The sequence below is a fragment of the Clupea harengus genome, chromosome 3, assembly GCF_900700415.2.
Source record: "Clupea harengus chromosome 3, Ch_v2.0.2, whole genome shotgun sequence".
Classification (NCBI taxonomy): domain Eukaryota; kingdom Metazoa; phylum Chordata; class Actinopteri; order Clupeiformes; family Clupeidae; genus Clupea; species Clupea harengus.
Window position 1 is genome coordinate 23,500,220 of NC_045154.1, and position 11,169 is coordinate 23,511,388.

Consider the following 11,169-nt stretch of genomic DNA (forward strand, 5'->3'; position numbering starts at 1 on the left):
ATAACATTTCTTTAAGAAATGTAATACAGTCCAGTGCTACTAAAAGCATGATGAGCCAAGGGGTAGCGTGGATCTGAAGGGTTCACAGAGAGGGAAAAGTAAGGAAAAAGAATAGGAGGTCAACTTGCAGGCATGTCAAATATATATAGTCTGTTCTGTAACTGGGATGACCATGTGACATCTGTCAAATACAAACCCAAGGATTACAGACAAAAATAAAATTATTTTAAAAGCATTATCAACACAAGTTGACAAGAACAGAACTAAGATGTTACAATGGAAGTGAAAAATAACCGTTGATCAAAAAGCTGTGGGTGGATACAGAAATAGAGTTAATTTATTAGGTGAAGATGCGATACGTAAAATGTAATGTAATTATGAAAAGTCTTTAGGAAATATCGTACTTAGTTTGCAAACAAAACTATCAGCAATAATTCTCAATAATAAAATATTTCGCTAATGCAGGATATCTCTATGTCCTTCTCTGTTTTTGAAAAATAAAACGGCACTTTTCATCCAGTATCATAATTAACTTATCCTTTTAAAGTCTAATTATTAACTATTCTTAACAACAAAGATCAAACTGTTAGTTGGTTATTGAGACTGGAATACCATTGAGGAGGCAAGCTGCTATTCAATTATGTGACGCTGTATGACCTACTTGACTTCTTGAGGGACATTGTGCCCAGTACGGTCTGAAGAACCTATTGCTATACAGACTAACTATCATTCTCTATAGATAAGTGCAGGAAAAGTCAGTAGATCAATGCCAAGATGCCTTAATGCATGCCTTTAGTTAGGCAGTCTTCATCAAGTATTTTTCTCACCATCCTTTACTCCAATAGCAAGAGTAAACCATGTTGTTAACACTGTATATCCAATGGAGGAGCTGGGTAAGGAAAACTCATTAATACTAATACAATCTCTCTTCTGTTGGGGCGCAGAGCTTTTGCTCAAACTCTGCATCCCCAGGAGAATCCCTTCCTGAATGTCAAATTAGGTCCTCTTCAGTGGCCACAATGTTCTTGCAGCTGTTCTGTGCTGTGCACTTGGGGGAGGCCCCTTAGCTGAAGGAGGCTGTGAGAATAGCCTCCTGCTGTTGACCGTGCAGCATGCCGATGCCCACTGCTGGAGCAGGTAGAGGTGGTCGGCTAACCAGTCGCAGCTGAGGAAGGGAGACCAGCAACCACCAATTCAGCAGACAGACAATGGATCAGTGGAAATTAACACAGTCAAAACAATAGTCATTCAATATACATTCAATAATACATATTCGTGTAACGGTTACAAAATAAGCCGTCAGATTCATGCATAACGAAAGACCACGCCCTTGCATTCACAACACTATCACTTTGAGTATAAGAGATAATTTACCTTGCATGCCAGTTGCTTTTCAAATCTTGGGGCCACAAAGGACCAGGCACCCATGTTCTGGGGTTCCTCCTGACTCCATATGAACTCTGTAGAGGAAGTGCATGTATGGTTATACGGAGAGGTTGAAAATTAACCTGCAAATCATACAACCAGATAACCTACACTGCTAATAACCAGATAACCTACAGCCATATTATCAGATAACCTACAATCATATACATAAACTTCAAGATAATCCAATCAAGAGTTTGGGAGAAGTCTTACGGATGAAGAAATAATTCCTATATGATATGAGCTTCTCACCTTTGGCATTGGTGTATTTGGAGAGCTCCTTCTGTAGAGCCTCCAAGGGGAAGGGGCAGAGCTCCTCCACACGGATCAGTGCCGTGTTCTGGGCTGCTGCTGGCAGCGACTCCCGCTGCTTCAGCAGGGCATAGTAGTGTTTGCCAGAGCAGAGCAGCACCCGCTGGACACTGTGGGTATTACAGGCTTGACCGTTACATGAAGCAGTAGGAGACAGCCTTGGAAATTATACTTAATGGAAGCATCACTCCACTACACAAAGTACAAGTTCTTTAATTTTAAATTAAGTCCATTCATGACATGACTTGAATGTACTTTCTGTAAAAGTTGATATTAGACCATTGCATAATTGTTTAGATAAGGGGAATGTGATCAATGTTATTGTCCTCTATGGCTGTCTCCACAGTCTCACACACAGTTTTAACACTAGAAGCAGCTGCGGGAATTCCAGTAAAGTTCACAGTTTGAGATCAAATGTTTCACCTTGAGGGGTTCACTGATGGGTCATTCAGTACAGGTTTGAAAGATGTTCCTTGAGCCAAGTCAGCAAGGCTAGACACAGCACCCTATTACGATGAGACAAAATGTAAATTGACACATAAAACATAAATTCCAATGATCATAAACCATAATCATAAACAGGTAGAGCAAGTTCAGACTTACTGAGAACCTTAGCAGTGTCTTCGGTGCGGCAACAATAAGAGGTTTGCGGAAATCGCGGATCATCTGTCGCCGGAGCAGGTGGAAGTACTGTGCCGGAGTGGTGGGGTTCACCACAGACATGTTCACCATGTCACTGTCCACACCCGCCTCCTTGCTGTCACACATCTGAGAGATAGACACAAATATACAAGAGAGACATAAGTGGTGAGGGGGGGTCACACTCAAAGCAGCAATAAGGAGTTCTGTTCCAAAACTAGCAAGCTAACTACCTCAAAGGCATGCAAAAACCTTGCATTTTGTTACTTTAATACTTCATAAAACCGTTGCCATGTAACCAAGACTCTAATATAAAATGTTACCAAGTGCTAGTTGCGCCTCATACATGTACGGTCCTGAAGAGCCCCTAAGGACGTTTGGGCAACTGTAACTGTTCTTGCTAAGCAACTATTTGCCTCTTATTTCTGACTTCCCTAGAAATGAATGGCTGGTAGCGTACGCATTGTCGACACTTACTCTGTGTTCACTGCACTGTGTAAATGGAAGTGACTTTCGGAATGCGATGAATACATTGTTCAATGGACTGGGTAAAATACTCCATGCAAAAATTCCAACCATTCATATCTTAAATCTTCATCACAATCTCAAATAGTTTACCTACCACTAATCCCATTGACAGGGGACAGTAGAACACACAAGAACACTAGGGTTTTCCCTTTTTTAAAGAATTATGCAAGAGGAGGAAAATAGAGGGTACTGCATACTGATGACCTACTTTGTGAAAAAGCTGTAGTGTAAGGGCATACTGACAGTAGTGTCAGTCTGTAGGTACAGATCGGAACTGGTGTGGGCGGCAGTGAGAGGAGGCATCTCTGCCCGCATGTGCATGTCAATGAGAGAGTAAGTGGGTGGGTGAGAGATAATTAGAGACCTGGTAGTCACTGTGCTCTCTCACCTGTAAAAAACGCTCAATACGGCAAGAGGAATGCTCTGGTCCAGCTCCATCATACCCATGTGGCAGAAGGATCACTATGGCACTCTGCAACAGCCATTTAGCCTCCCCTGGAGAAGTAAGCAATTCACTCACATATGAACATACAAGTCCTTTCGTGAAAACCTTAGTATTCAATTAGTCAAATAGTCACATTCTCCATCAAGCAAACAGGTTAGAATGTTTTGTTAAATGCAATCACAATGAATGGCAATCACAGTGTCATTTCAAAATACCCATTACACACCGTCCTATGATCATGACAAAATGAATATACCCAATGCATTAAAAGTGACACTAAAATCAGGAAAATACACAAGGCAAAATGGCATAGCCGCATGGCTGAAGTATTTTTGTAAAAAAAACATGTGTGGTTACCTCCGGAGATGAAGGTATCGAAGATGATCTGAGCTCCATTGAAGAAGTCTCCGAATTGGGCCTCCCAAATGGGTAGAAGCTTGGGCTGGGAAATACTCATACCGTACTCAAAGCCCAGTACAGCCTCCTCCGACAGGGGGCTATTGCACACCTGATGCGTTCACACACAAACACACATGCACACAAGATGAAGATAGTTGTGTTACACACACACATAAAAAACCCATCACATCCATCAAAAAATTACAGGCCTAGAAAACAGAAAAACATGGCCTTCGACTGTAAAACAAGATCAATACAAGCAGGGAAGATGAGCAATTGTGAGCTCAGATGTAGACGTTTGGAGCTTTCCTCTAACCTCCATAAAGGCCCTCTGCTCTGGGTTGATGTGATTCAGAGGGATGTACATGTCATTGGACTCCTGGCATACCACCATGCAATGGCGCTGGCTAAAGGTACCTCTCCCAACATCCTGTCCACTGATACGGATATTGAACCCTGTGGAGGGATTGTCCAAACAAAAAAATCAACAAGCAAGGATTACAGACTGCATCACACCACCGGTATATTGCTGGAAATGCGGGGCAGGATACCACCACATTTGCCACACGCTGAATGGTGTAAACAAAAACAACCATATTGTTAACATACAGTCTATAGAAATGTCTTGTTTTCCTTCGTTAGGGCCTGATTGGGACAGATCATATAAAGTGTATCCTAAAAGGACCTACCTTGGCAGAGCAGTGAGCCCAAAGCCATGGCTTCAGCAGTGGACCAGTCCAGTTTGGTTCCTTCTTCCAGCTTCTGCAGCCGTGCCTGTGAGGAACAACATTTATCCATCAGTAGGTTTCTTCACTCTGTCTCACTGTAATGCCTGACGCCTCTGAAGCTCAGGCAGAGACCTCATATACTGTACTTCAAGGATATGGCCTCTGAAGGCGACCTCTGAACCTCCCCAGGACTAAATACTTCTGGCAGTGACAATATTTATGCCACAAACCTGCACGTGTGTCTTCCTGAGATGACCGTGTATGTGGATGTCCTCAGGAATGGCCACCGATTTGGCGCCCACAAACTGCAGCAGGGGTGCGGGGACGCCCGTGTCCCAGGTGGAGATGCAGGCCTGGGGCTCTGCCAGGTCCCCCCAGCGGCCCTGCAGATTGGTGGACGACGGGCTGTACTGGGTCATGTTGGCCAGCTTCTCGTTCAGCATGCCATAGTGGGTGGTCCGTATCTGACCCCGCTCCTCCGCAGTCATCAGGCCCTCGGACACCAGCAGGTCCGCATACAAGTCTGGAATGCTCTTCCTGGCCCTGGAATAGGACAGGGAAGGAAAAAGGAGGAAAGTTCTTTCTGAGGATATATTCTGTTTTAGCACTTCTGGTCAAGGCTAACAGCAAGACAAGTACCCACTCTGCTTCATTGATTTATTGTATTGACTGATGTTCATGTAAGAACATTTACTACTCAAGAAAACAGACTAAACAGACTATGTCGTGTTAAACAGGTTTTCAATTAAAGTGTCTTTTCAATGCAGCATTTAAAGATATGGATCCATATGGATTATTACTGCAAAAATGTACTGAAAATCTAAACATCTTACCGGATAATCTTGTACATGGCTGGATTGGTGAAAAATGGTTCATCCAGCTCGTTGTGTCCCCATTGTCGATAGCACAGCAAATCAACGATCACATCCTTCCGGAACTTCCGCTGATACTCTACTGCAAGTCTTGTTGCCCGAAGCACATCCTCAGCCTCGTCACCATTCACGTGAATCACAGCACAGCCAACCATCTTACCTGAGAGAGTTGCCAAGAAATCAGTTCATTCTTTGGCACAACTCCCAGCAGTCCAATTAAAAATATACTTGAACATAAATGTTATTTTATTTATTTATTTAGTTATTTTTTACTTACCAACATCACTGCAATACAATGATGATCTCCCTCTCTCAGAGGGAGTGGTATATCCCACTTGGTTATTAACAATGAGGTGAATACTCCCTCCAACTCTATAGTGAGGTAGATTTGACACTGTAAACGTTTCTGGCACAATGCCTTGGCCTGAAAATGAGGCATCTCCGTGTACCTGCAAACGGAATTGATACAGAGAGCATACATCATAAAATGGACTGGTATTTAATTTACTCTAACAGAGATGGATTTATTGTGAGATTTATTCTGAATTTGAGTAGTAACGACCAGGAAAAATATTTCACATGCTCATAGTTGCCCCGTGTCTGCATGGGACAGTACCTGAAGGCAAATTACTTTGTCTCCGGGCTGGGCACTGTTGTCAGGGGAATAATCCCCTTCCTGTTTGATCTGCTCTCGGGCACGGGCCTTGCCCTGAGTAACAGGGTTAATGGCTTCAAGGTGAGATGGGTTAGGCAGCATGGTGACATGAATTGGGTGATCAGCCCCAAAGTCGAGGTCCACAGAGGAGGTCAGATGCGAGAGTACGTCGCCGATGGAGGGAGAGTTCTCTGGGAACTCGCTGAGGCCGCGCATTTTGCGGTACATGAGCTGAAACGTACAAAGCCACGTTTGAGTGAGGTAGGTTTCAATCCAAGCAACAGCAGATCAAGAGGAAAAACAAGAAGTTCTACAATGTTTCACCATTTCAAGTCAGTGTGGTCCCTAAGGGAGTAACCATGAAGATGCAGCTGCATAGAGTAACTGCTAAAAGTACCTGGTGCAACGCTGAGATAGGCACTGCTGCTCCCACTACTACTAACCTCTGGTGGGAAATGTAGAAGTCCTGTCAGCAGGTTGAGGCGTCCGCGATGAGGCATACCCATAATCACCTCGGTCACGCCACTGTACGCCGCCTGACGGAACAGCTCATGAAAGAATCCCATCATGCTCTCCGCTCCCTCACCTCCATACCGCTTCACAGTAGCGAACTTAGTGCCCAAGAAATGGTCGAATTCCTGATAATTCATGTGCAAAAAAAGAAATGTATCAGATTAACGTCATGCCACTTTCAAAGCCTTATCTGAGGCAGTGCAGTTTTATCCTGCTGCCTGGTGAAAGAAACTTTTCATATCCCACTGCCTACCTGGGACTCGAGCATTAGCCGAGCAAGCTGTCGTCTCTCCTCTGGAGAAAAGTTCTCCTTTTTGAGCTCCTCAAAGCGGTCTGCCATCCACTCCCGCTCCTGCACACTCTCCAGCTGGCTGATCTCCACAGAGATTCGCCCACAGTAGGTTTCATCCAGGTATGCAAGTACTTCTTCCAGTGATGCCTCTGCTCTTCCAAAGTGACGCAGACCTACAAAGATAACCATAAACACATAAGTGAAACTGTGTTTCACACTCACTCACTCACTCACTCTCACACTCACGCACACAGTGCATTTCAGAAGGTATTCAGACCCCTTCACTTTTTTATGCTAGAATCATTAAAATGTATCTCCATTGGTCAATCTACACTCAATACCCCACAATGACAAAGCGAAAACAGGATTTTAGACGTTTCTGCAAATAGAAAACGTGAAAGAAAAACTGAAATATCACACTGAAGTATTCAAACCCTTTGCTATGACACTTGAAGTTAAGCTCAGGTGCCTCCCATTTCTCTTCATCATCTTTGAGATGTTTCTACACCATGACTGGAGTCCACCTGTAGTAAATTAATTTGATTGGACATGATTTGGAAAGGAACACACCTGTCTCACAGCTGACAGTGCATATCAGAGCAAAAACCATGAGGTCAAAGGACTGTATCAAGGCACAGATCTGGGGAAGGTTTTAAAACAATACAAATTCTGCTACACTGAAGGTTCCCAAGAGCACAGTGGCCTCCATAATTCTTAAACGGAAGAAGTTTGGAACAATCAGGACTCTTCCTAGAGCTGGCCGCCTGGCCAAACTGAGCAATTGGGGGCGAAGGGGCAAGAGAGGTGCCAAGAACCCAATGGTCACTCTGGCTGAGCTCCAGAGATCCTGTGTGGAGATGGGAGAAATTTCCAGAAGGACAACCATCACTTCAACACTCCACCGATCGGAGCTTTTTGGCAGAGTGGCTAGACAGAAGCCTCTCCTCTGTGAAAGACACAGGAAAGCCTACTTGGAGTTTGCATAAAAGTTCTTAGTTGACTCTCAGTCTGTGAGAAACAAGATGCTCTGGTCTGATGAAACCTAGATGGAACAGTTTGGCCTCAATCCTAAGTCATGTCTGGAAGAAACCAGGTACTGCTCATCACCTGCCCAATACCATCCCAGCGGTGAAGCATGGTGGTGGCAGCATCATGCTGTGGGGACGTTTTTCAGCGGCAGGGACAGGGCGACTGGTCAGGGTTGAGTATAGATACAGAGTACAGAGATATCCTTATAGAAAACCTGGTCTAGAGTGCTTAGGACCTCATACTGGGCTGAAGGTTCATTTTTTAACAGGACAATGACACTAAGCACACAGCCAAGACATCTCTGGAATGCCTTCGGGACAAGTCTGAATGTCCTTGAGTGGACCAGCCAGGGCCCTGACTTGAACCCAATCAGATTTCTGGAGACCTGAAAATGTCTGTTTACTGATGGTCCCCATCAAGCCTGACAGATCTGGCCAGGATCTGCAGAGAGGAATGGTGTAAAATTATCCAAAATCCAGGTGTGCACAGCTTGTGTCGTCATACCCAAGACGAGGCTGTAATCGCTGCCAAAAGTGCTTCAACTAAGTAATGAGTAAGGTCTGAATACTTATGTCAATGTGATTTCAGTTTTTCTTTTTTAATATATTTGCAAAATGTGCAAAGTCCCTTTTTCGCTTTGCCATTATGGGGTATTGAGTGTAGATTGATGAGGGGCGGGGAATTCATTTAAACAATTTTAGCATAAGAATGCAACATAACAATGTGACAAGCGAAAGGGTCTGAACACTTTATAAACGCAATATATATCGTTTCATCGAACGTCTGAAAACCTTTAGATTCAGGATAGGCCTTAAATCCTACGTTGATATTGTTTTCTCGGTCATATCTTGCCAACGACACGTCAGTTGATTCTAATATAGTTTAGGCCATCATTTTTAACTATTTGGCCAGTTAAGCATATTACCAAAAGCTTTATAGTTAACTGAGACTTTGAAGCACAAAACGTACTGTATAGAGAAATTCTTGTATCCAGTTTGACAGCTAGGGGGTGAAGTGGTCAGTGGTGTCCACACATTTTAACCCACAGCAGTTTCTAAGGTCACCTACAACAATCAGTGCTCACCGCTTGTCTTGAGGGGTCCTTCAAGGGTCCCATTTAACGCGCTGATTTCAGGAACCGTCTCCAACACCGGCGCATCAGGAAGCAATGGGTTAATTTTGGCTGCTTTGTGTCCATGTGCTCGATATGCGTCCACCAGTCGTGCCAGTCCATGGTCTGTATGTGCATGATTCGACACTTTATAAGTTAACAGTCATACCTCACTAAAAAACTGGGCAAGCTTGGGAAATGCAATGTTAACGCATTGTTGCTAAGCTAGCTTGCTACTTAACGTGACGCGTTAAAGCCACGGTCAGCGACCACATCTTACGATATTACGTGTGTAGCATAGAACTGCTACCACCACCTGTTGCATTACGTACCAGAAGTGACATTAGATAATTGTCCGTGCCATGAAAATCACTGAGCTTTGGTAAAAGGCCATATTTGTTTATGAAAACCATTAGTCTGGCACGTAATGTCAACACACTGACCTTCATTTAGCGCGGAGATATGGTTGCTCGTCAAGACTTTGGAACTCAAGTCGTTCTGTTTAGGTCTGTAACCATATACTCCCCTTTCCGTGTGGTACAGACAGGCCAAAAGTGGTCGTGGAGAGTGGACAGGGTATTTTGACAGATTGTACAATTTGTTTAATTTAAGGAGAGCTGACATATTTGGTACCAGTTCAAACTTTCACCACTGCGTAAAGTTTCGAAGTTGCTCACAGCACGACAATGCAGACAGACACAGTGGAAAGCAGCCATATTATAATGAATGACGGGGGCGGCGCAACCATCTGAAACCCCATTGGTTAAAAGTTAGATCTGAACGTAGGGGCACGTTGCGGCACGTTGCGGATGTACAGGTGCATCTCAAACAGGGGTTTTCAACCATAGACATATATACATGTCTGGTTTCAACATGTATATATGTCTATGTTTTCAACCAGGGGTCCGTGGCCCCCTGGTGGTCCGCGACGGCATTGCAGGGGGTCTGCGACATGAGCCTATGTTGATCAGTTCACCTTTGACTTTTTTATTTTTATAAATATACCTGGGCCCGTCGACATATTTATGTCTGAATAGCCAAGTCGCATTGCCCAAAATACTGATGTAGACCCATATTCAGCGAAAAAATTACACTGACAAGTATTATAGGCAGAATATGTGTGCGGGGGGAGGGGGCGTTGCGGCGGCGGTTACAAACATGAAAAAGAAGGGTACGGGACTTTTAAAATGTTTTGGGAATCACTGGCACATCAGTGGGCCGCGGATTACTTTCTGGTCAGTATGGTGGTCCCTGGGACAAAACCATTTGAAAACCCCTGAATAGAATATCAACAAAAAGTTGATTTATTTCAGGCTTCAAATGTCGCATTCCTTGTGTCAAGCCACTCTTGAACCAGAGACAATGTCAGAGGCGTCTTACCTGGGCTAAGGACAAAAAGGACTGGACTGTTGCTCAGTGGTCCAACGTTCTCTTTTCAGATGAAAGTACATTTTGCATTTAATTTGGAAATCAAGGTCCCAGAGTCTGGAGGAAGAGAGGAGAGGCACAGAATCCAAGTTGCTTGAGGTCCAGTGTAAAGTTTCCACAGTCAGTGAGGGTGTGTGGTGCCATGTCATCTGCTGGTGTTGGTCCACTGTGTTTTCTCAGGTCCAGGGTCAGTGCAGCCGTCTACCAGGAAGTTCTAGAGCACTTAATGCTTCCCTCTGCTGACCAGCTTTATGGAGATGGACTTGGACTTGGCACCTGCACACACGTCCAAAGGTACCAGTACCTGGTTTAAGGACCATGGTATCCCTGTGCTTGATTGGCCAGCAAACTCGCCTGACCTAAACCTCATAGAGAATCTATGGGGTATTGTGAAAAGGAAGATGCGAGACACCAGACCCAACAACGCAGAAGAGCTGAATGCAATCAGAGCAACCTGGGCTTCCATAACACCTCAGCAGAGCCACAGACTGATCGCCTTCATGCCATGCCGCATTGCTGCAGTAATTCATGCATAAGGAGCCCCGACCAAGTATTGAGTGCTGTACATGTTCATACTTTTCAGTAGTCCAACATTTCTGTGGTAAAAATCCTTTTTTTGTATTGGTCTTAAGTAATATTCTAATTTTCTGAGATACTGAATTTTGGGTTTTCATTAGCTGTCCGTTATAATCATCAAAATTAAAATAAACATTTGAAATATATCAGTCTGTGTGTAATACATCTATATAATATATGAGTTTCACTTTTTGAATCGAATTACTGAAATAAATCA

The 11,169-nt window shown here is 43.9% G+C and overlaps 1 protein-coding gene across 2 annotated transcripts; it reads right to left on the reverse strand.

Annotated features, from left to right (window-relative positions):
- Positions 1–314: 314 nt before the first annotated feature.
- On the reverse strand, positions 315–9,652 carry dhtkd1 (dehydrogenase E1 and transketolase domain containing 1). 2 transcript variants are annotated; one of them, XM_012842481.3, is made up of 17 exons: positions 9,392–9,652; positions 8,922–9,074; positions 6,770–6,981; positions 6,447–6,641; positions 5,965–6,234; positions 5,626–5,797; positions 5,310–5,508; positions 4,707–5,019; positions 4,438–4,522; positions 4,065–4,204; positions 3,707–3,857; positions 3,293–3,399; positions 2,341–2,505; positions 2,161–2,243; positions 1,678–1,847; positions 1,375–1,460; positions 315–1,165 (listed from the first exon to the last, which is right to left on the reverse strand). In XM_012842481.3, exons 1-17 carry the CDS (start codon positions 9,570–9,572, stop codon positions 1,064–1,066), a joined length of 2,784 nt encoding a protein of 927 aa, XP_012697935.2. In that variant the 5' UTR covers positions 9,573–9,652; the 3' UTR covers positions 315–1,063. The 2 variants fall into 2 exon arrangements, with proteins under 2 accessions (XP_012697935.2, XP_031420951.1); XM_031565091.2 differs by lacking the exons at positions 8,922–9,074; positions 9,392–9,652 and adding an exon at positions 7,243–7,312.
- Between the last annotated feature and the right edge of the window lie 1,517 nt (positions 9,653–11,169).

Coding starts and splice junctions, on each gene's coding strand:
- dhtkd1 (XM_012842481.3), bottom strand. CDS start 9,572: ATGTCAGCTCTCCTTAAATTAAACAAATTGTACAATCTGTCAAAATAC. Junction 3,400..3,706: donor CGATACCTTCATCTCCGGAG/GTAACCACACAT, acceptor TTACTTCTCCAG/GGGAGGCTAAATGGCTGTTG. Junction 1,848..2,160: donor CCATCAGTGAACCCCTCAAG/GTGAAACATTTG, acceptor TAATACCCACAG/TGTCCAGCGGGTGCTGCTCT.